General features: G+C 45.0%; 3 protein-coding genes and 2 long non-coding RNA genes across 7 annotated transcripts; 1 reads left to right on the top strand and 4 right to left on the bottom strand.

The window, feature by feature from the left end:
- Positions 1-13,703: 13,703 nt before the first annotated feature.
- On the bottom strand, positions 13,704-14,669 carry LOC129582320 (uncharacterized). Its single transcript, XR_008689613.1, has 2 exons — positions 14,265-14,669; positions 13,704-14,189 (listed from the first exon to the last, which is right to left on the bottom strand). It is a non-coding gene; the product is annotated as an uncharacterized LOC129582320 (long non-coding RNA).
- A 318-nt stretch (positions 14,670-14,987) lies between these two features.
- On the bottom strand, positions 14,988-15,684 carry LOC129582329 (uncharacterized). Its single transcript, XR_008689616.1, has 2 exons — positions 15,445-15,684; positions 14,988-15,370 (listed from the first exon to the last, which is right to left on the bottom strand). It is a non-coding gene; the product is annotated as an uncharacterized LOC129582329 (long non-coding RNA).
- A 420-nt stretch (positions 15,685-16,104) lies between these two features.
- Positions 16,105-17,860, bottom strand: LOC129582213 (GH3 domain-containing protein-like). The gene is made up of 7 exons (XM_055473665.1): positions 17,855-17,860; positions 17,685-17,800; positions 17,395-17,567; positions 17,174-17,301; positions 16,821-16,981; positions 16,598-16,698; positions 16,105-16,539 (listed from the first exon to the last, which is right to left on the bottom strand). Exons 3-7 carry the CDS (start codon positions 17,515-17,517, stop codon positions 16,321-16,323), a joined length of 732 nt encoding a protein of 243 aa, XP_055329640.1. The 5' UTR covers positions 17,518-17,567; positions 17,685-17,800; positions 17,855-17,860; the 3' UTR covers positions 16,105-16,320.
- LOC129582211 (uncharacterized) lies at positions 17,860-19,899 on the bottom strand. 3 transcript variants are annotated; one of them, XM_055473662.1, is made up of 3 exons: positions 19,590-19,899; positions 18,740-19,257; positions 17,860-18,255 (listed from the first exon to the last, which is right to left on the bottom strand). In XM_055473662.1, the coding sequence occupies exons 1-3, from the start codon at positions 19,693-19,695 to the stop codon at positions 17,974-17,976; spliced, it is 906 nt and encodes a 301-aa protein (XP_055329637.1). In that variant the 5' UTR covers positions 19,696-19,899; the 3' UTR covers positions 17,860-17,973. The 3 variants fall into 3 exon arrangements, with proteins under 3 accessions (XP_055329637.1, XP_055329639.1, XP_055329638.1); XM_055473664.1 differs by having other exon boundaries at positions 18,740-19,207; XM_055473663.1 differs by lacking the exon at positions 19,590-19,899 and adding an exon at positions 19,500-19,532 and having other exon boundaries at positions 18,740-19,207.
- Positions 19,900-20,042: 143 nt separating this feature from the next.
- Positions 20,043-23,186, top strand: LOC129582411 (uncharacterized). The gene is made up of 6 exons (XM_055473924.1): positions 20,043-20,131; positions 20,386-20,496; positions 20,666-20,995; positions 21,063-21,861; positions 22,192-22,421; positions 22,946-23,186. Exons 3-6 carry the CDS (start codon positions 20,685-20,687, stop codon positions 23,184-23,186), a joined length of 1,581 nt encoding a protein of 526 aa, XP_055329899.1. The 5' UTR covers positions 20,043-20,131; positions 20,386-20,496; positions 20,666-20,684.
- The last annotated feature ends 754 nt before the right edge of the window (positions 23,187-23,940 follow it).

Raw genomic sequence — 23,940 nt, 5'->3', positions numbered from 1 at the left:
AGGCGGGTACCGCACGCGTGGCCTTCGGTGTCCAAAGGCTTAAAAAGGTGGGTACCGCACGCGTGGCTTTCGGTAACCAAAGGCTCTAAAAGGCGGGTACCGCACGCGTGGCCTTCGGTGTCCAGAGGCTCAAAAAGGCGGGTACCGCACGCGTGGATTTCGGTGTCCAAAGGCTCAAAAAGGCGTGTACCGCACGCGTGACCTTCGGTGACCAAAGGCTCAAAATGGCGGGTACCGCACGCGTGGCCTTCGGTGTCCAAAGGCTCAAAAAGTCGGGTACGGCACGCGTGGCCTTCGGTGTCCAAAGGCTCAAAAAGGCGTGTACCGCACGCGTGGCCTTCGGTGTCCAGAGGCTCAAAAAGGCGGGTACCGCACGCGTGGTTTTCGGTGTCCAAAGGCTCAAAAAGGCGTGTACCGCACGCGTGGCCTTCGGTGTCAAAGGCTCAAAAGGCGGGTAACGCACGCGTATTCGGTGTCCAAAGGCTCAAAAAGGCGTACCACACGCGTGGCCTTCGGTGTCCAAAGGCTCTAAAGGCGGGTACCGCACGCGTGGTTTTCGGTGTCCAAAGGCTCAAAAGGCGTGTACCGCACGCGACCTTCGGTGTCCAAAGGTTCAAAAGGCGTGTACCGCACGCGTGACCTTCGGTGTCCAAAGGCTCAAAAAGGCGGGTACCGCACGCGTGGTTTTCGGTGTCCAAAGGCTCAAAAAGGCGTGTACCGCACGCGTGACCTTCGGTGTCCAAAGGCTCAAAAAGGCGGGTACCGCACGCGTGGCTTTCGGTAACCAAAGGCTCTAAAAGGCGTGTACCACACGCGTGGCCTTCGGTGTCCAAAGGCTCAAAAAGGCGAAAAACGCACGCGTGGCCTTCGGTGTCCAAAGGCTTTAAAAGGCGTGTACCGCACGCGTGGCTTTCGGAAACCAAAGGCTCTAAAAGGCGGGTACCGCACGCGTGGCCTTCGGTGTCCAGAGGCTCAAAAAGGCGGGTACCGCACGCGTGGTTTTCGGTGTCCAAAGGCTCAAAAAGGCGTGTACCGCACGCGTGGCCTTCGGTGTCCAAAGGCTCAAAAAGGCGGGTAACGCACGCGTGGCCTTCGGTGTCCAAAGGCTCAAAAAGGCGTGTACCACACGCGTGGCCTTCGGTGTCCAAAGGCTCAAAAAGGCGGGTACCGCACGCGTGGCCTTCGGTGACCAAGAGGCTCAAAAGGCGGGTACCGCACGCGTGGTTTTCGGTGTCCAAAGGCTCAAAAAGGCGTGTACCGCACGCGTGACCTTCGGTGTCCAAAGGCTCAAAAAGGCGGGTACCGCACGCGTGGTTTTCGGTGTCCAAAGGCTCAAAAAGGCGTGTACCGCACGCGTGACCTTCGGTGTCCAAAGGCTCAAAAAGGCGGGTACCGCACGCGTGGCTTTCGGTAACCAAAGGCTCTAAAAGGCGTGTACCACACGCGTGGCCTTCGGTGTCCAAAGGCTCAAAAAGGCGAAAAACGCACGCGTGGCCTTCGGTGTCCAAAGGCTTTAAAAGGCGTGTACCGCACGCGTGGCTTTCGGAAACCAAAGGCTCTAAAAGGCGGGTACCGCACGCGTGGCCTTCGGTGTCCAGAGGCTCAAAAAAGCGGGTACCGCACGCGTGACCTTCGGTGTCCAAAGGCTCAAAAAGGCGGGTACCGCACGCGTGGTTTTCGGTGTCCAAAGGCTTAAAAAGGCGTGTACCGCACGCGTGACCTTCGGTGTCCAAAGGCTCAAAAAGGCGGGTACCGCACGCGTGGCCTTCGGTGTCCAAAGGCTTAAAAAGGTGGGTACCGCACGCGTGGCTTTCGGTAACCAAAGGCTCTAAAAGGCGGGTACCGCACGCGTGGCCTTCGGTGTCCAGAGGCTCAAAAGGCGGGTACCGCACGCGTGGATTCGGTGTCCAAAGGCTCAAAGGTGTACCGCGCGTGACCTTCGGTGACAAAGGCTCAAAAAGGCGGGTACCGCACGCGTGGCCTTCGGTGTCCAAAGGCTCAAAAAGTCGGGTACGGCACGCGTGGCCTTCGGTGTCCAAAGGCTCAAAAAGGCGGGTACCGCACGCGTGGCCTTCGGTGTCCAAAGGCTCAAAAAGGCGGGTACCGCACGCGTGGCTTTCGGTAACCAAAGGCTCTAAAAGGCGTGTACCACACGCGTGGCCTTCGGTGTCCAAAGGCTCAAAAAGGCGGTTAACGCACGCGTGGCCTTCGGTGTCCAAAGGCTTTAAAAGGCGTGTACCGCACGCGTGGCTTTCGGTAACCAAAGGCTCTAAAAGGCGGGTACCGCACGCGTGGCCTTCGGTGTCCAGAGGCTTAAAAAGGCGGGTACCGCACGCGTGGTTTTCGGTGTCCAAAGGCTCAAAAAGGCGTGTACCGCACGCGTGGCCTTCGGTGTCCAAAGGCTCAAAAAGGCGGGTACCGCACGCGTGGCCTTCGGTGTCCAAAGGCTAAAAAATGCTGGTAACGACTAACGCACGCGTGGCCTTCGGTTGTCCAAAGGCTCAAAAAGGCGGGTACCGCACGCTTGGTCTTTGGTGATCGAAGGCTCAAAAAGGCGGGTACTACACGCGTAGCCTTTCGTGACCGAAATCTCAAAAAGGCGGGTATCACGCGCGTGGTCTTCTGTGATCGAAGGCTAAAAAGGGCGAGTACCGCACGCGGGACTTTCGGTTACTAAAGGCTTAATTTTAAAAGACGGTACCGGTAAGTAAATTAAAGTTATCAGGTTTCTTAAAGAACTAATGTTTGGAAGCTTAGTAAGAAGCAGTGCTGAAGCTGGGATCCGGTTTATCAGGCGAAGGTTTTCACAGGTGAAGGTACTAAGTTTCGGAAACTTGGTAAGAACACACGCGCAAAAGCACAGGTTTAAGTGGCTGTAAAAGCTTAAAACCCGCTAGGCGGGTTCTGGCCAATCAGAAAGGTTCGGCTGGTTCTGGCCAATCAGAACGTTTTGGAGGCAGGAGCGTTCCGGAATCACGGTTCTGCTTTAATATATAGGATAATTATAATAATTAATTAGAACAATTATAATTACGATATTATAATAATTAATTAGAATAATTATAATTATGAATAATTGTGAGTATAATTATAATTATACAAAACCGAACGACTTCTCGATTTCTAGCGCGGACGTGTGTTTGACAAGCGGCAGTCGACAAGAGTATACTCGTAAACCACGGTAATAAAATGGACCACGGTAATAATTATAATCCGATTGTAATATTTCTTGATTTTCTTCCCAACAATTATCAGTTCGAGATGTAATAACGAATGTCGTAAATGAAAACAAGCACATAACGAGCCCAGGAAATTATATTTAATTTATTAGATTACTGTATAATCAGGGAGACTCACCGGCGGGTGGCTCCGCTGAGCACACTGTTCCCTTGCTTGGAGCCAGAAGCGGACTGTCCATTTTATTCCGCTTCTTTCTTTATTCACATAAAGTGAATCGCCCCGCAACAAAAAACGTAAAAAAGTACTGAAAAGAGCGTAAAACAGATTCACAAATTTCGCGATACTAAACGGTACTAATAACTGGCCATCAGTCGATTTATTTCAGAGAGAACATAAAACTCGTATATTCTAATCACAGCCCATAATTAGTCATCTAAACTCGCCGGCCATACGGTATTACGACTGTTATCTCCATTTTCCAAATCATCTTCATCGGTTCCGGAACCATCCTCATGTTGAACGTAAACGTCATACCCCTTCGCTTCGCCCTCAGAATACCGTTTTTTGAAGTTATAAGCAACCTCACAGACCGCCGGCCCCTGATGCTGCAACGGCAGGCAGACAGTCTTCTGCGCGTAATCACCACCCGCCACTTCCGCTTGCAGTTCCTTCGTCATCGGCACATCAATCAAGCTCCACTGGTTGGTATCCACGTTGTATCTCTCGAAGGACATCAGCGCCCGTTTCCGCTGTTTGTCCCCCTCAACGTGGGTCGTTCCGCCGTACACCCAAATCTGTCCGTCTTTGATGCAGATGCAGTGTTGGTAACGGGCTACGTTCAGATTCGCGATGGATTCCGGGCCTTTGTAGGGGTCGTTCAGTGCGACACGGTGACATGCTGCCACCGCCTGGCTACTAGCTTCCCAACCCCACGAAAATCCCCCCGCATCGACACGGCCGCCTGCGATGTACACATAACCTTGGAAGACAATCGTTCCGCAGCTGTGATGGAATAGCTTTTCGTCATTCCAGCCGGAACGCTTCTCCCATTTGTTGCTACGGATGTCGTACATTTCCACCACGCTTTCCGGATTGTAATCGTGTTTCGCATCAACCGACCCAACCGACGAGAAGAAGATCATGTCGCGACCAATGGGGAATGGTTCCATGGATGCCCTATAAACTGACGACGTTGATCACCGATATATACAGATAATTACAGAGAAAAGTATCGGTATTCTTTACACTTCTGCAGTAATATTCGTATATCACGAATCCTACCAAAGCGAGGCTTACCGGGAGTACAGCAAGATGCCGTCACCATATCTGGCATAGGTCCTGTGGTACGGTAGCTTGGAAGCATAGCGTAAGTGTCCGCTGGCCACATCAAAACAGTACCAATGTTTAGAAGAGGCTACATAGATTTGGCTGCCCACTGAGACAGCGCAGATGCATTCGCCGAGCGGTAATCCCTTCAGGAGAGTGCGTCTGCTACCGGTGATGCAATCAATCGCCACGAGTAGGTCACTGTCTCGCCATGTTTCCGAATTCGACTTGTTGACGACGATAAGTTCCGTTCCGACGGCAACAGCGAATCCGTCAGCTTTGATCTGTGGCCAACATTCTGCCAGCGCCGCCTGCAACGGTGCGTCCAGCTTGGTCAGTTCGTTGCGGACAAAGTCGAAGCAGAGGAGCTGATGCGGATGTCCTTCGCGCATGTGGTAGAAGATGGCCTCTTTCTTGGCGGCCCGCTTCAACAACGCATTCACCGTCTTTACTCTTGAGCTTCTTCGTTTTCGAACCCAGTATATCACTTTTCGAGTTCACTGCCAGCATTAAACCGTACCAAATACCAACCACAAAGCTGCAAACTAAGAATTGCGCTCATTCAAACTATTTCAAAGAAATAAAATATGCAATGGCTGTATCCCATTGACAGAAGTGATTTGATATTGATTTCCCCATACGCCGGATTCTGGGCTACTTATAACACTTATAATATACAAGCTATTCTGGGCTCGTATGTTTAATAACTGACGCGTTAAAACTGGGCAGGTGATACAGCAAAACGCCGGTGTTAGAATGTCCTCTGGTCTGATGGTAAAACAACAATTAATTTCTGTGGCCGACCTTGTGACGTGATGTTAGTTTGGTTAAAATCAGGATGCTTAAGCTACGGGTACGCGTACTGATGGAACGTTTTACTCGATCGAAACAGATTCATCAACGTAGGTAGTAAAATAATCAGTGTGCAAGTACTGTATTTACACGATATTAAGGGTCAGTGGAGCCTCCGAGTTTGTACGATTTTAAGGTTCAGAGGAATCCCCTGGCCTGCCCGCACTATTCGTCGGCTCAATTGATGTTAAAGGAACCGATATCTAGTGTGGGAAGTCCAGGGGATTCCTCTGAGCCTTAAAATCGTGTAAATACAGTACTGTATTTTCACAAGTTTAAGGGACACGAAAATGCCCTAGGTCTGCTTGCAGCCACCCAGGGCCTCTGTAACGTAAAATACGACGTACAGAGGCGCAACACAAAAAAGAGGAAGTAAACTGAAGCATCTGTACTTGTGTTCAACACGGACATCTGTATAAATGAAAACCGAACGTAAAACTATTTACAGCCTATCGCATCAGTCATCTAAACCGGATGGCCATTCGCTATTACCATTGTCATCTTCATCATCCGAGCCATCTGCATCGTCTCCTTCTAAAAAATCACTTTCATCGTCGTCATAAAACCCCTCAATGTCGCTAGTAACCGCACGCATCGCCGAAAGATTATGCTGCAGCGGTACATAAACGGTTTTCTGTGCATAATCATCCCCAGCCAATTCCGCTTGCAGGTTGTTGGTCATCCACCATGGTCCACTTATTCCCTTCAGCATTGTATCTCTCGAAGGACAATAGAGGGCGCTTGCGCCGATTGTCCCCGTCGACGTAGGTCGTTCCGCCGTATACCCAAATCTGACCATCCTTGATGAAGATGCAATGGTGATAATGCGCCACGTTCAGATCCGCGATGGGTTCCGGTTTGGGGCAGTAATCACTCAGTGAGACTCGGCAACATGTTGCCACTGCCGCGCAATCCCCGCAGCCGCCCGTAATGTACAGATAGCCGTTGAAAACGATTGTCGCGCACCAATAATGGAATCGGCTTTTGTCTTCCCATTCTGTCCGCTTTGTCCACTTGTTGCTGCGAATGTCGTACATCTCTACCACACTGGTTGGATCATTCTGGTACAGTGATTGAAAGGATCCGACGGAGAAGAAGAAGATCCGGTCGCGGCCAATAGGAAAGGCTTCCATGGATTCTCTGCACATTATTACTTGTTTTAAACTTTTACTAATAACAATTAAATGAGCGGTTCTTTCTGTTCTGGTACTAATATTTTTTGCAGGCGAACCTATCACAATGGTCTTACCGGATGTAAGGAACACGTCGGTTATACTTCGGCATCTGCGACGCTCGGCGCAGCTGTCCCGTGGTCACATCGAAAGAGTACCAGTGCTTAGGAAAATGTAAATCACAGTTGGAAAGAACACCATAAATTTGGCTGCCCACCGCCACCACACAGATGCAGTCATTAAAAAGGGATCCTTCTAGTAAAACGCGCGGGCTTCCGGTAATGCAGTCCATCGCTATCATTTCATCTTCCCGTGCATTCGATTTAGCGCCCACGATCAACTCCCGGCCAACGGCCACCGCGAAACCATCCGCTTTAATCTGCGGCCAATTTTCGGCTAACGTACCCTGCAGCGACGTGTCCAGCTTGGTCAGCTCGTTGCGGGCAAAGTCGAAACGGAGAAGCTGATGCGGATGTCCTTCGCGCATGTGGTAGAAGATTGCCTCTTGCTTCGCTGCCCGCTTTAACCCCACTCCGCCAACCATCTGGCCACAACGTCGCTCTTCCGAAATCCGCGTGAGCGCTCCTCCAATGGTCCGCTGGCGGTGGCAGTCAGCAGCTCCATATCCAGATTGTCCCACACAACGCATCCACTTAGAAGACGATACGCGTGCCGCATTCGTTCCGTTTGGTCATGCGCGCACCACCACACTATCATCTGCAAAATTTCTCACTTTCACTGCCATCTCAATGGAATAAAAGTTTGCGCATTCTGTAACGGCGATGTAAACCAAGATCGGTTAAAGGTCAAACCAGGGTTTATTAAGCAAAAACCATCAATATGACAATATCAGCATTCGCGTCTCTACTACCTAAAACGATTCAGATTTAAAAGGTCAAGCATGATCCTATAGGCGTACTGAGCTGCACATGCCAACCTTATACGCCGTGGCTTCAGAATCCGGAACAAATTCATCGTGTGTCAGCAGATCAATAAGCTCATCAACTGAGCAGTTCAAGAACTGCGACTGGCAAGGATTAGGAAATTGAGGCAGTTTGCCACCACGCAGGCTCCTCATAACCACTCTAACTGCCCACGTCTCCAGATCCGGCAACGTGTCGCGACGGGCCAATCGCCACAGACGGTAGGCGTGTTCCGGCTGCTTCATGAGGTCATGCAAAATTTTGGCCGCCATTTTCTCGGCCTTCTCCGCTTGCAGATATTTAGCGGCCATCCACACTTTTACCGCGTCTTTCCGTTCAAAGGTCAGCTGGGAATCTTTTTGGCCCAAGCTCTCCACCAGTTTGACGAGCGCTTCCATGCAGACGTTTTCTGGTGGTTGGAGTTGAATGTTGGTGGAGTCGCTTTCCTTGAAATTTCCCGCAAACATGCTGGCGAAGTACGCTGACTCGGCCGTCAAAGCGTCTTTGTCCACGGACAGCACTGCGCTGTCGGCTCTACAATGGACAAGAAATAAGAATATTAGCACGTTCACACTTACAGAAAACTTTATCAAGCGTTGCATTCCGAAACAAAAAGAAACAGCTGAGATTCAAATTTAAGATACGGATTTGCGCCCGAAACATTTTGACATACATTCTAAGCTGGAACTGAACAGAATTCTGGTCCGGTTCATTCGCCGTTTTCAACTTCTTCGTTTTGGGATCCATCATGTCAGAACACCTTTTAGCTGCGACAAGCATTAACATGACAAAATTTAATGAAATTAATGCTAGCAGTAATCAATACCAAATGCAAACCACTATCTGCGTCTTGTTTGTTTAATCAGCTTAACGTCTACAACAATCAGGACAACCCTGCACGAGGTTGTAGACTACCAGAAGAGAATGTGCTTTCATATAAACGAAAGCACGGCACATAACAAAACAGTCAAACAGTTCATCAGAAATCTACAACAAAGGATAGTGCTCAGTATTAAGGAAACGTTTGTTCAGTTTTAAAATTTGAAGTATGCAGATAAATTCGATCGAATTAAACCATTTAAATGCCTCAGTGAAATATAACAAAGTCCGCGGAATTTGACAAGAAAGCTCTCCCAAAAAACAAAACACAACAGTAACAATTACGGGTCATGACACACTTACCAAAGAAAACCTCAAGCAATGTGTCAAATTCTTAGTATTTTTTTTACTAGCGCGTTAGTCATCTAAACCGGCTGGCCATTCGGTATCATGATGGTCATCTTCATCGGTATCCTCACGTTCATTGACCCCAGAAGATCCCTCAATGTCGCTAAAATCCAATACCCCGGACGCCGCTTGAAGGTTATACTGCAGCGGCACACAGACGGTCTTCTGCGCATAATCTCCATCAGCCACTCCCGCTTGCAGCTCCTCTGTCATCGGTACATCCTCGACAGTCCACAGATTAATTCTGGCATTATACTTTTCGAAGGATGTCACCGCTCGCTTGCGCTGATTGTCCCCGTCAACGTGGGTCGTTCCGCCGTACACCCAAATCTCTCCCTCCTTAATGAAGATGCAGTGATTATAACGCGCCACGTTCAGATTCGCGATGGATTCCGGGTGGGCGTAGTCGCTGCTCAGTGAGACACGGTAACATGTTGCTACGGCTTGGCTGCTCGTTTCCCAATCCCACTGGAACCCTTCGGCATCCACGCAGCCACCCGTAATGTACATGTACCCGTTGAAGACGATCGTCCCGCACCGATGATGGAGATGCCTTCTCTTATCCCAACCAAAGAACTTGGTCCATTTCTTGCTACGAACATCGTACATCTCCGCCACGCTCACTGGATTATGACTGTTATTTCCCATAACGGATCCGACGGACGAGAAGAAGATCATGTGGCGACCAACAGGAACGGCTTCCATGGATGCTCTGTATATTGTGTAAATCGATTTAGTCCTCGGTACATACTTTAGAATATTGTTCAGGCTTCGAAATTTCTCGCATCCCGGACATTTTCACAATAATGAACGCGTACCGGACACGAGAGACATGCTATTCTCTAAATCGTTTGAAATGTATTATTTTTCAACAACCTTGTGTACGAGACTAATAAAACTTATCAAGTTTTCTAATGTGGAACAACGCAGAGAATACTGTTTCGCTGGTCTCTGGATCGCGAACACATGTTGTTAAAGTGTCCGGACTGCAAAAAAACGTCGAAGTGCGCTACTAATAAAAAGACTCACCTTTTGTAATTCAAATTATAAACTCTGATGGTGTACTTCGGCATATGCATCTGGGATGCTCGGCGCTGCCGTCTCGTGGCCACATCGTAACAGTACCTTAACTGGTGTTCAGCGGATGAACTCGCCGCACCATAGATTTGACTACCCATGGCGACCACGCACATGCAGTCGTTAAACGGAGACCCCTCCAATAAAATGCGTCGGCTGCCGGTAATGCAGTCGATCGCCATCAATCCATTGTCACGCCCTTCCTGGGAATTCGGTTTGGTGCCGATGACCAGTTCCTTTCCGATAGCAACAGCGAATCCATCTGCTTTAATCTGCGGCCAACATTCAGCCAGCGCCGCCTGCAGAGGCGTGTCCAGCTTGGTCAGTTCGTTGCTGGCAAAGTCAAAGCGGAGGAGCTGGTGTGGGTGTTCTTCTCGCATGTGGTAGAAGATGGCTTCTTTCTTCCCTCCCCGCTTTAGTAACGCTCCGCCACCCAACTGGCCCCGTTTATGTTCTTTCGAAATCCGCGTCAGGACATAGTGCAGTTGTCCGCTGGCGCTGGCTGTCAGCAGTTCTATGTCCAGCTGATCCCACACAATGCATTCACGCAGAAGACGATACGCATGCTGCATCCGTTCCGCCGGGTCATGCATGCACCAAGATATTATCGTCTGCAATGTGAGCACGTTGAATATGTTCAAGTACGTACTCTTCGTATTATTGGAAATTAAGGTATTAAATTTACCCGGTGCATGGGCACTAAATATGATACTGCATCCTCCTTAGAAATTTGTAAAAGTTTAGACGTATTCGAGCGTATCAAAAGTCTCATTATGAACTGATGCTCTTCGGTTTTTTGCATTGTGAACGCACACAAGTATGATTGTTGAAGATTGCTTTTACACCGAACCATAGTTCCATGATATTTTTAAATTTTGACCATCAATTCCAAAACTTTCAAAATGTATACTAAAATTTGAAAAAAAAACTTTTGGAATTCTCATTCGATGTCATAAGAAGTTCACGTACTGTGCAACGTGTACTGCGGTACATTGACACCAAATACCGGTACATGTACAATTTGTACATGTAAGTGCAATACTTACATAGTTATGTTAAAATTTAATACCGTGTACCGCAATACACGTGACGTTCTCGTTTGCATTACCATTATTTTATCTCTCGCAGTGCAAGTTTTCACTTTCACTGATATCAGAAGGCCTAAGATTATAAATTTACATTATATTAAGCAAATTAATATATATACCCGTTTTCTAAACAAACTTCAGCTAATCCTGGTAAGAGTTAAACATACTTATGCGTGCGGACGAACCTGGTACACCATGTCTTCGGATTCCGCGATGAAATCGTCGTGCGTCAACAGATCGATGACCTCCTTAGTAGAACACCGCAGAAACTCCATATAACACGATACAGGAACCTGGGCAAACCGAGCACCACGGAAATCGCTCTTGAAAATCGCTCCAACGGCTAGCATTTCCAGATCCGGCATATCGCGGCGACGGGCCAACCGCCACAGACGAAAAGCGTTTTCCGGTCGCTTCATCACATCTTCCGGATGTCGGCAGTCATTTTCTCGACTTTCTCCATTTGCAGGTATTTCGCCGCGATCCAAACTTTAATGGCGTCTTTCCGTTCGAAGGACAGCATGAAACTTTTGTGTCCCAGATTTTGGACCAATTTAACAACCGTATCCAGGCAAACGCTGTCCGGTAGCTCCAGCTCAAAGCTGGTTGGGTCGCTCTCCTTGACATTTTCCGTGAACATGGTGGCGAAATATGCCGACTCGGCCATCAAAGTGCCTTTGTCTACGGACACCACTTTACTGCCCGCAATGCGCAGTGTGATTTTAACAGAGTCCTGAGCTGGTTCATCCGTCACATTCAGGTTCTCCATTTCGGGTTCACTCATTATGCTGAAATCACCGTTCGGTTTCGACAAGCGTTATTTGCATTTATTAGGAGCAATAATTCAGTTTCAAGTGCAATGTGGCAAATTGCGTATGCAAATTGCGTAATTGCGTAAGGAGGTAACTATAAGTACAGAGGTACATTAAACATTATTAAACAACATCGCACCGTGTGGGTACCGGTAAACTAAACCTTATACGAGTACAAGTACGAGCCTTATACCGTCGGTAAACAGCATTATTCTACTGTAGGAAGTGCGCCATATACAGAGTACGGCCCAATCAACGACTGAACGACATGCGGCACGCCCTCGTGATTCGTGGCGTAACAGCGCAGAGATTTAATTTAATTGTTAGCAATAACACTATAATTTAAACCGGGTACTTTTAAAGCCACCGTTTATACTACATGCATTATACTCGTACATATAACATATTATGTTAATCTGCCCATAGCCAGATGGGTAATACGTTCGGCTTTTGAACTGTATAGCTTGGGTTTGATTCGCAGATGAGTAACTTTTATCGCATGAAATCAAACCAAAAAAAGTATAAAATTTTCAAAATGCCAAAAATAAATTCCAATAGCCTTAAAAGTCTCCCAAGTGCAGTTGGACTACTGTTGGTTCAATAATAATAATTAATCGCGTACGGTAGTTACATATTAAATTTTTATACATACTATGTACTATGTACTATGTACTATGTAGTACAAATGCTGCATATAGATATAAGAATCTGATTATAAAATTGTAAAATCAGATGGAAAACAAAAATCAGAGGAACAAAACTCAAAAAAATTCTACTATATAAGCCTTCGTGAGAAGCCAAATCGTCGAAATATCAGTTTATCGTTCGTTCTTTCGTATTGTTCCCGTAATTTAGTATATTTCATAGAATAATAGTATTACTAATCTTTAAATCTGCACATAATATTACGAATCTTTAAAATATAGTGAAAATCATAGGGTGGTCAATTAATATTATCCTTCAAAGGGGTAGGGCCGAGTGCGGAAGCGCGAGGCATACCTTGTAGTGTTAAAAATAGTGTACGTGACTATCACTTTGAAGGGAGTAAGTAGTTCATTCGGTGCTTATGTTGCTACGAATTTATACCTAAATAAAAAAAATTGTTTAAAAAAAGAAATTCCCGCTAACTGCGCTTTGAGATATGCTATGATGTAGGATTACAGGTTACCATAGAACGAAAAGCACTACTGTACTCGTTACAAAGATTTAGAGCGCTGCTTTCGAATGCGATCATACGATAAAGTACAAACGGATTTCCATGTGTACTGTTTACCATGAGAACAAGACAATCGCTAGACTACGGGCTTGTAATCGGCGAGATTTGGGCGCGATCTGGGCTCACAAATGGATTTTGGAGATCTGATAAGTACAGATGGAGTATCAGCTATTAGGCTCCCAAGGTGAAGTCTGGTCGATCTGCAGGCGTTGCGTGTGGTTGTTTAGAATTATTAAAAATTCTTTCGAATAACATCTTGGGATGAACGAAAACAGCACAACCGGTATATGCTGTTTGTCGACGCTCCTAATTCGACCTACAGGATGCATGTACAGAAAGCGCTACAGAAAGCGCTAAATAAAAGTTTGAGCAAAAATAATTTTATTTTTTTATGTCATTACTTAACTTCTTATACTCGTGGTTCTATAAATTCGTAGGAATAATCATATCGTATTTTTATAATTTTCGTAGATTTTGTATGTACTGATAACAGTACGACGCTAATTGTAAGGTTTTTGGTATTGTCCAGAAATGATCAGTACCCATAAAAGTCTGTGTGTGCGTCTGGTTCATCCAAGTTCAACGACGACGGCTGCTGATCTTTGTATCACACCCCCTTGGCTTTTGGTGTTAAGACAATTTAACTCAAATGTTTTTCGTTGTAATACAAACTGTAGATTATGTACAAACTTTTGCCACTCGGGTATGTTGTTTCGTTCAGATTTTGTAGTATCTCATCAGTTCCTGAATTATGCATTTCAGCGTTCAGCGTGAAAACACGTGCCAACCAAAGTTTTTAGTTTTTACTCTGGCAGTGTCTGCAACCCAAATCTTTTTATGCTTTATTCGACCTGAAAAGTAGTACGCTCTGCGGGAACGTCGTGACAGAGACTACAAAACGGGCTTAACGCGAATAATAAATAACACAGACGAAGATTACAAAGTATACTGAATCACCGCTTAATTTACTGTGGTAATTGTGACCATTCTGGCGAAAATCGCGCACAGTACCTGCGATGACGGAGTTACATATTATCACGTCCGTGCAGAATATGATTTATTTTTATTCATTTTTTTTAGTTTTTATTCTGTGGTCGCGCGGGTGGATACTGATTTTTCTCACAGTACGGGTTCCGGCTCCAAACAGAGCAACACCACATAAAATAAGAGAAGATCGACTTGTCAAGTAGATACAGGTTTTTGCACGTCTCCAGGGGACTGTTGAACATATCCGGGTAAACGTGGCACATGGCATTCATAATTCTTTGGGGCGGAGGGGGATCGGACCGGAAGGGGTAAGGTAAAGCGCACAATGTCTGCAACCACACAACATTCCTCGTTGTTTGTAACTTTGTACACGGTACGAGAAGTACGGTGATTAGTTGACTTACATCTTCCGCACATCCGCCCATCCAACATATAGAGAACGAGAGTAACAGAAGGACTGCGTTGTTTTTCATTTCCTTAGTCAGTAACACAAATTCAGAGTGTTCTTTTGAGAAGTACGTGGAAAGAGAGGATAAACCTTCTGCAGGTTTCACAACGTCAGAATTGTAGTGCGCTAAACTGAGAACGGGGGCCTGGAATATGAAGGACATACGAGTACTACCTCGTATAATACTTAATAACATTAAATAATGTTTTAGAAAGGCTGATTTTTTTGCACAAATTCAATCTGGTTACTACGCGCAAAAACGTAATACACTGGTTTATAAGTTTACATAAAATAATAATAAAAAATTAAATAAAGGCCTGGTAGTACGGTAGGAAAACAGCCAAGAAAACATAATGCATCCTAAAACTTTTCAGACAACTATTTTTCATTTTTCTGACAGTTTACAATTACACACGCTTTGGTAGGAGGGCGCCTTCACGCTGAAACTTGCGATATCAAAACGGATAAGTGCTATCCTAGAACGTACAACAAAGCGGAACGTTACCGTAATAATGCGTGAAGGCGGGAGGAAAGGGCAATGCACGGGTCATGCCGCGCCTGAACCTAAGCAGCATTATTTTGTACAAGTTACTCAGGAATATATATTCATGATATTTACGATTACAGCATAAGAAGCAAGGTGTAGCTAGTAGAGAAATTGAAGGGATGATCGCCAAAATTATCATGAACGCTTTTATTCACATTGATGTACATGACCTTTCAAAAACAGATACATGCACACAGCTTATGCACAGATGTAAATTATTATCACGTCTGCGCAAATTAGTGCCTTCATTTTTTGAATGCACTTGGTAGTGGTCGCGCAGGCGGATATTGTGGTCCGTCACAAAGAGGATTTTGCGACCACTTCGCACAGCACCACCAAAAATAACTTTTGTCTGGTTTGTCAGCAGCCTTTAGGTTTCTGCATGTATCCATTGGACTGTTGAACATATCCGGGTAGATGTAGCAGCCCGCGTTCATAATGGATGAAGGCGGTGGAGGATTCGGCTTCATGGGAAAAGTGTATGGTTGGGCGCATAGGGGCGGTAAAGGTCTGGTCTGTAATCACAGAGCCATTAGCCCATGCTTGCCTGTAAACGGAATGGCAGGCTCGCGATGACACGTTTACATACATCTTGCGCAAATCCTCCAGTCCAATATATGGAGATCGACAGTAAAAGAACGATTGCGTTGTCGTTCATCTCCCTTAGCGTTCGAGTAACACAGAAGTACAGCGTTCTTGTAGAGTACGTAAAAATTGAGTTTCTGAAAACCTGTTGTTAATTTCAGGATGGTAAATCTAGTTTAGTATGTTTAAAGTGAATCGCTCTGATGTGAACTAAATGCGGACGAGCCTAAAAATGATTATTATGTCCGAAATATGTTCCGTCGGTTGCCATGCACAAAAAACATAATAAGTAAGCACTCAATGGCCAAAAACACTTAAGTACTGTATTAAATTTTGTAATAATAATTGTTGATGTACAGGATTTTTCATAGTGCACGTACAAACTTCGCGCAATACATTGATTGTACTGTTTTACAGAACTTGAAGAAATAATTATTAAGTACATACGTTTTCCGTGAAAGAATAGAAAGTTGAGAGAGTATTGGAAAGTACTAGAGAGACTTGAGTTTTACTAGAAAGTAAGTATGTACATACGCAACAATTTATTTTGATTGTTTTCTACAATTATTCTAAATAACATTCTGTATTATGCGTATGGAATAGAACTATTATAACTTGTAAACCGACTGGTCGTGTACTGCAACTGATATGCACAAGCCATAAATCAACTCGAAAAAATTTTTGTAACTGGCGAACAAATTTCGAGGTACTAAAGACTAAAGTGCAGAACAGCCTTGTGATCTGCATTTGACACTACCCCGAAATCGACACTGGTACACCGTACAACCATTTACTGCCACAGCGTCCCACAAACAACATCTGCTACAGTCCAGTATTAGCCGACATAAGAGTGACCAACAAAAAGAAAATAATATTAATATTAAACGCGTTCACCCCATATGAATTTGACTAGTTCGGGTTTGCGCAGTACTCGCGGCATCTTCAGTTGGCTGGGCGACGAACCGCTGTTATCCAGCATATAGTTCCTCATGCGAACAAAGGATGCGGGTTTAAGGAGGTACAGCTCCAGTGGACCAATGGCGCCCTTACTGCGGTACAGTTTGTAGTCACTGTGATTGTGCGCCAGCCGTTCATCCACCTATCAGAACGATAATTTCAGAAAAAAGCAATCACGCAGTCTGTAAAGAAAACATTACTTTATCAGCCAAAGCCAGTTGGACTTCCTTCAAGTTGACGGCACCAGTAATGGTCAGTTCCAGGAAGACCACATAGCACGGTACACTGGAAATCGAGACATCTGCAACATAGACAAATTTAGGAAATGAATAACTCTGTGTAGTAAGCTTATTTATTATATTTTAGTTCTAACAAGCTACCCATGGTGTACATAAAGAATGGACACCAAGAATTAATTTTTACCTTTGCCTAGTTCAGCTGCATCGCGTGTCAAACTTTCGCACGCTGTGAAATCCACAATCCTCTCAACTTTTACGTCCAACGAATCCACAGCTTGTTTAATGGCGTCTAACATGACGACTTCCGAAACCTTTTCAGCTTTAATGTTCAACAATTGTCCAGAACTGTCAGCATATAAAAGTTACCACTGAATTAGATTCTGATGCACAATACCGAACAAGTTTGATAAATACCTAATCGTCAGTTTAACATTGTTAGGAAACAAGTTTATTTGCGATGCTGCAACAATATGTACTGGTACATGAATGGTTGTAAAATAATGTAATAAATCTGTACATTAACAGCTAAAAATTTACCGGTATTGGAACTCGATAACCGGGCACTGCTGGAAAAAGTCCACCACACGAACAATGTCACCGAGCCGATACCGATACAGTCCAGCACGTGTAGTTAAAACAATTTCGTAATCTTGACCTTTCTCCAGCTAGAATGATAAGATAGTCAGTCTTCAAATTGGCATGATTCGGTCTGTCATCTAATGTAATCATATTATAATTACAGCAAACTCGCTTGCTACCTGGTCCATGAACAGTGTCGGTGGCACAGTGTCGTGTACGTTAGCCAAAGGAATAAACTCATAAAATATTCCATAAGGAAACAAGAGGTAGTTCATCGGTACTCGATCCGGCCATAAATTCATTCCAAACAAGCCTTCGGTGCCAGCATATAACGGACTATATATAGCAATCTCTGCAGCGGTCAAAAAAGAACATACTTAAAGTATCAGTAATTGAGGGATATACTCGTAACTGAAATATTATTAATAAATCAACTGATTAATATTCCTGATTTAGCTAATTTGATTACCTGAGCCAATATACTGGTGACGCAATGTGTACACATAATGAATAAAAGGACCTCCAGCAATGCAGTCGATGACCTTTAAGTTTGGCCAGATGCGGGTCGCAATGTTGTTGAATCCTAAAATAAAAGATCAGCAGTGAAGTTAAATTTCTCCTGGTAGTCAAATCTACCTTTTATTAAATTCCTTTTCCAGTTCGTCGGCTCGTTTTGGATCCGGTGTCAGTTCCTTCTCCAGCTGGGCGCGAATTCGTGGTTCCAAACCAGATCGGCTTTCAGCGTTCCATGACGGACATCACTGACCAGATTCTTTCCATTCCTTCTCCATTTCCACGAAAGCATAATAAGCCAGCGAGATGAAGAGTGCTTCGATCTTCTGGAGATTGCGCTCACGCAGCCCGAAAACCAGGTGCACGTAGCGGGTGGCATCTTCATTAGGATTGTCATAGCCAATCAGCGGTGTGGTCAGCATGTCCCCGAAGGCCATCGTCACCGGCGATGCACTGGCCGGACCAATCTGTGTACCGTTGGCTGAACGCTCCAATAAGCGTCGAACATTGTAGTACAACTTCATTCGCTGTTAACCAATCACAAGTGTTGTTATTGTACGTCTATACAAAGTCACACTATCCTTGCATATTTGTTGTTAAATCAACAGGTTTTTTATGTAAAGTCTTCCGGTCGTTTTAAAACTGGAATTTTACGAAACCGCTCCATGGAAGTTTTTTTGTTTTATTGTTATTTCGTTAAACTTTAACTGGTGTAGTATCCTATTACGTTGATCGTAATTAGGGTTATCTCGTATATTCAGCTAACTTCATTTATCGGTTTGTTTAAATTTTTCACTTTTTACCAGTTATTTAACAAAATTTTGAATAATCTTAATTTGTCAGTTACTTTTCATAAAAAGATATCGGTCAGAACTTTGCCCTTCTCAGCCAATATATGTATTACTTATCGTTCTTTATTTTATGATAGAGAGCCAACGTTTGGACTACGCTTCCGTATCTAACCATTACTTTTAGAACATATGGACATTACAATGTACACATCGCGCATACCTTCTTAATGCTACCGAAACCCGGAACAAATTCACTGGCATACGCCATGATATCCCAGTAATCCCGGTTAGCCTGTCCCTGAAAAGGCACCTGCGGGATGCGACTGGGCTTCCCGGTCGTCCCGGTGGTTTCCGCATAGTACACCGGCGATTCGGCCGTCATGACATTTTCCTGGGCGCCATTGATCATACGTTCGTAGTAGCTCTCAAAATGTGAGTATTTCACCAGGGGGTGCAAGCGGACGAAATCGTCCCGGTTGCCAATTTGGCTGTCCTTTTTAAACCATTTCCGGGCGTATTCGGTGTCGGCGTTGTACTTGAGGATTTTCATCAGTTCGGTCTCTTGTTGTTGGCGAATGTCCCGGGTTTCCGTTTGCATTTTGCGGTGGAGAAAATAACCGCGGATAAATTGCCGGCGCCACTTAATGTACTGCCGGATGGTGGTGAGAAATGGAAAGGAGGAATCGCGCTGCCGGAAGAAATCGGCAATAATGAATAACTGGGCAGCGAATATCGGCACTGAAATAAAATATACCAGCAAAAGCATTCCAACAAAATCTTTGATTCTGTCGAAAATGCTTTGATTCTTTTTCGAAAATAACAAATTTTGCGGAAAAAAATCTCGCTTAGACATTGGTAAAAATTTACCGCAATTTTAAAAAATAAATGGAAAATATTGAAAATCACGTGTACAAGTACAGCATTACTTGGTCAAATGTGAAATTAAAAAAAAATATTTTACAGCATGAGCACATGCTTACCTGGGAAGAATCACACATTCATGACGACACATCATTTTATTATTTTTGAAAATAATATTTTACGTACGTACTGTAATTCAACACGCTTACCAAAAACAAACAGTCCAGCAGCACAGCAACCACAGCCAGCGCCCACAATCAGCGCTAAAACAGTCGCTCCCAGTGCAGCCACTTTGACAAAGGATATTTCCTCCATTTTTTATGCAGGTGCAGAATTATTACGACTCATACAGTTACTGTTAGGGGAAATTTAATCCTGCACACCGCTGGAATCACTTTAAAAACCCGTCAAAAATTGTATATTATCAGTAACTGCACTTGATGGGCGCTGCGCCTACACGTCGCTGACTGATAACGTGCGCGTGTGGAAATTTTGAATATTCGAGGCTGGCAAGTTCAAGGACAGGAACAAATAATATTCAGTAATTTATGTGTTCTGTTTGCTATGATGTACCGTACAAATTCTGGGTTGAAGTTAATCTTATCAGGTACTATGTAGGAGATAATCCAGTCAGCATACGAGCAGCGATTTTTACAGTCAGATTTTTCTACTCTTTAAGAAATACATACGTAACATAATTAATTATGCCAACAATCCAGAAAACAGAAGCGCCGGGAAAAAAATACAAATGGTAATTATATTTTAATAGTAATTATATTATTTATATTAAATAGTAATTATATTATATTCTTAAGCTTTTACTATCGAATCATCGACCAATACGTCGATTTAAAATTTACAGTTAGCGTTGTCACGGGGTTTGTTAAATTGTCTGGTAAAAAACTTGGGCGTATTGAAAGTATCAATATAGCGGAGCAGGAATAAATATAGATATAAGTATAATAACGTTTCAGTAAAATGCAAATAAATTTGTACGTGTTTCAGTGTTTGTTACGTGTGTAACGCCATACCGCTCTAGGCGGCGGTCTGCTGGAACAGCTTTACGCCACACTCACCACAGTCCACAGCGCAGCGCATTTTTACCGTGATTACTGTGTACGAGTCCAGCTGACCATAAACGTACAGCAAGTATTATTGGGATTCTTATTTTCAGTTTTCGCTGTTATCTTCCTCAAGTGCTATCTGTAGTTTGCTTCTCTGTATTTGTAGTTTGTATCCATGGTTTGGTTTGGCTGCTTGTTAGCTGCAGATTATTGCATTATAGTGACGCATTCATCAGCGACATGGACATCGGGAGAATGTGCATGTTTCCTATGCGACGCGAGCAGTTGTTGGAGCTCCACTACCAACTGCCAACGGATCGGTTTTTCAAATCTCTGGACGCCGATGGCCATTTGAACTACACGTGCGATTTCATGGTGAACGCAGGGCCCAGTTATCCGCAGATCGAGTGTGGCCAGTGGACCGTCACATTGACGGTGGTAGACGGAGTCGGGGATTATGGTGATCCGGAATTGTCGGTCGCGGCGGCTGTGCATCCCAAAGATAAAAAGCTGACGTCGGCCACGCCAGTGTCCGTCCACTGCAAAGTGCGGTACGTGTACAGATACGTATATTGGGAATTTAACTTGAACTTCCTGCCTAATTTGTGATGTGTTCAGAGCCAGGAAATCCAGATCATATGATCATCTCTTACGCATCGGTCCCAAAGGAGCAACGAAAACGTCCAAACCCGAAAATCAGGCTGATCTTAGTGATCTGATGGAAGACATCCGTCCGTCGCACAGTTATGGTTCCAAGGATCAGCATATCCTCTGCTCCGACCGGACGGTGCACGTTTATTTGACGTTCCGCATTCCGTCCACCACCCCTACCACCCAGGCGGACATACAGCGTCTGCGCGACCAGCAGGTGCATGATGGCGTCCTCCAGTGTGCTGATCGGGAGTTCCCGATCCACCGCTTCCTTCTGGCCACCCACTCTCCCGTCTTTGCTGCCCGCTTCCAGAACGCGATGGACGAGGGACCGTCGACAACTATGGACGTTGACGATGTCAGCGCGGAGACCTTGGCCGCCATGTTGGAGTTTGTATACAGCCGCGCGGCGGTGACGGCCGATGTGACCGGCGGCCTGTTGCAGTTGTATTCCGCGGCTGGTCGGTACGGGATGGCGGAGCTGCGCCGGGAGTGTGTGCGCGTGCTGCGGGAAAGGGAGACGGGCTTTCCGGTGTTCTGTTTTTCTGGGTTGCACGTGGAAGCCGAGAAGCAGGCGGTTATCGCCGCGGTCAAGTCGCTCGGTGGTCAGTACATTGATTCCCTCACGTATGAGGCCGGTGGCACGCATCTGCTGATCCGGGCCCCCACGCGCAATGAGAAATTTCTGGCGTTTGCGGCGGCCGGCAAATGGATCCTGCACATGCAGTACATTCAGGATTCCCTTACCGCGGGACACTTTCTGCCGGTAAGAATATTTGCTCCTCATTTCTCAGTACTGGATGAATTATAATGTTCAATAAAAGCCATTAGTTGTTAATTTTTCGGATCTTCTTTATTTCCTTGTCGTTTCATTTCCGTTGACCAATAAACTGAGAAGACAGGGAAAACTACAGAGTAACTTTAAAACCTACGAGCATTTATTTGCGCCAAATTTTGTTTGTACTCGTATGAAGCACCACTGCACCAGGACAGTGTTGTTAGTAGTTGCTAATTAATTTCCAAATTAATGATTAAGTCTTTTATCATTTTTAAATGAGATAAATATCCCCGTTTATAAACATTCCGGTTTATATAGGAGGACATGTACGAATGGGGCAATGTGGAGAAAACCTGCATCAACACGACGGCCCAAGAAAGCGATCTCGCTATGGCGGCATGCCGCTGGCGCCGGTGTGTCGAGCGAACCGGTCAGGGCGCTTTTGCCGACTGGAAAGTTGTCCTGGTGGCCGAGGCCAACCGTGCCAAGGGCTACGCAGCCTACGCTCGTGTCCTGCAAGCCGGAGGCGCCACCCTCTTAACCGACAAGTAAGCTCACCGCAACGCTGAAGAGGCGGCCTACAAAATATTTCTGGGTATCATGACTGACCATAAGTTGCTCCCACTGGATTTTTTAGGAATTTGTCGTGTATCTTTTTGGAATCGTTGCGAAATTTAATATTATCTTTAATCACCATTTCGCCATTCTACATTGCATGCCTTCCTTATTTGGACAATGTTATATTTGGTAATTGATATTTTGTTAATTAAAATACATATAGCTCTTTTCATTCTATCGTCACAAAAAATTGTTTCATCGCTGCTTTGTTCTACATAGCACATACCGTTTGTTATTTGAACGTTTTTGATTATTTTTCTAATAAACAATCATTATTATGCATACCAGATTTTTATTCTATGGCTGCGGATATTTTATTTGTGCCCCCCAAATTCATTATTGCCTTTATTTAATGTTAAATATTATTTTGAAATTTTAAGTGAAATTAATAAAGTTTGTTTTAATAATTTTCTGAAATGGTACTATCTGTATGCACTTAAATCTCTTGCTGCAGACCGCCGTATTCTCCTTTCGTCAGCGCGGCCACGCATCTCTTACGCGAAACGAAAGGTTCCGCGATGAATGCGGCGGAACTGGCGTGTTTTGAGGATGCCGGTGTGGCTTGTCACGGGATGGACTATTTGGGGCGCTACTTGTGCCAACCCCACGGGGACGCGGCCAAAGCAGCCAAGAGTCGACCGGCTCCGCAGGAGGAGGAAGAGCTTGCACCGAGTGCCAAACACATGCGCCGATGATGACCGGTTTTACTCTGCCCACTCAGTTTCTATGGGAGTACCGTTTTCTGTCCATAAATGGGCTTTCCGTGGCTTTTTTGTTATTTCCGAAGTTTTTAGTTTTGATATCGGGGAATGAGCTTCCCGGGAAACCCTGGTGCTATTTGTTTTAGACGTTCTTTCTCGTTGTATTTACTTTTTTGTATTTATTCTGTGGAATAAAAGATGTCGGCAGTACGGCAGCATTTTTCAGCTTTGTTATACGGGGAAAAAAACATTAGCGAGCGGTTGCCAGTACGACCTACATATCTGACAAGCTTGACGGAAATGCGCGCCACACTTACTTACCACCCTCAGACGGCAGTTAACTACTGCATTGCACTAGCGTCACTGCGTAATAAAAGGACTTTGTACACGTACACCACTACACTGTAGTGTAGTGAGTATTTCGACCTGTTTTCCTGATTTCATTCCACTTGAATCGGGGTCAAGAATATTAAATTAGGAATTAGAATAAATCCATTTTAACTGGAAACCATATACGTATTAACGTATACAGTTTGAAATGAAATTTGATTAGAGGCTTAGAGCTCATCTCGAAATGCATCCAAGCGCTGCAACTGCTAATACGGTTTGCGGTAGTAAGGTTATTTCTCCGAGACTCTGCGTGTCAAAAACGCACAGAAAACCATTTCCAAAAGAATCGCTGGCAAGTTAACATTTTTGCAAATTGCGTTTTTAATAGTTCGGATTTGCTCGTTCTGTTGTTTTTCTC

Source organism: Paramacrobiotus metropolitanus, unplaced genomic scaffold, assembly GCF_019649055.1.
Source record: "Paramacrobiotus metropolitanus isolate TYO unplaced genomic scaffold, Prichtersi_v1.0 Parri_scaffold0000007, whole genome shotgun sequence".
Lineage (NCBI taxonomy): Eukaryota > Metazoa > Tardigrada > Eutardigrada > Parachela > Macrobiotidae > Paramacrobiotus > Paramacrobiotus metropolitanus.
This window is presented reverse-complemented; position numbering and strand designations above follow the sequence as displayed.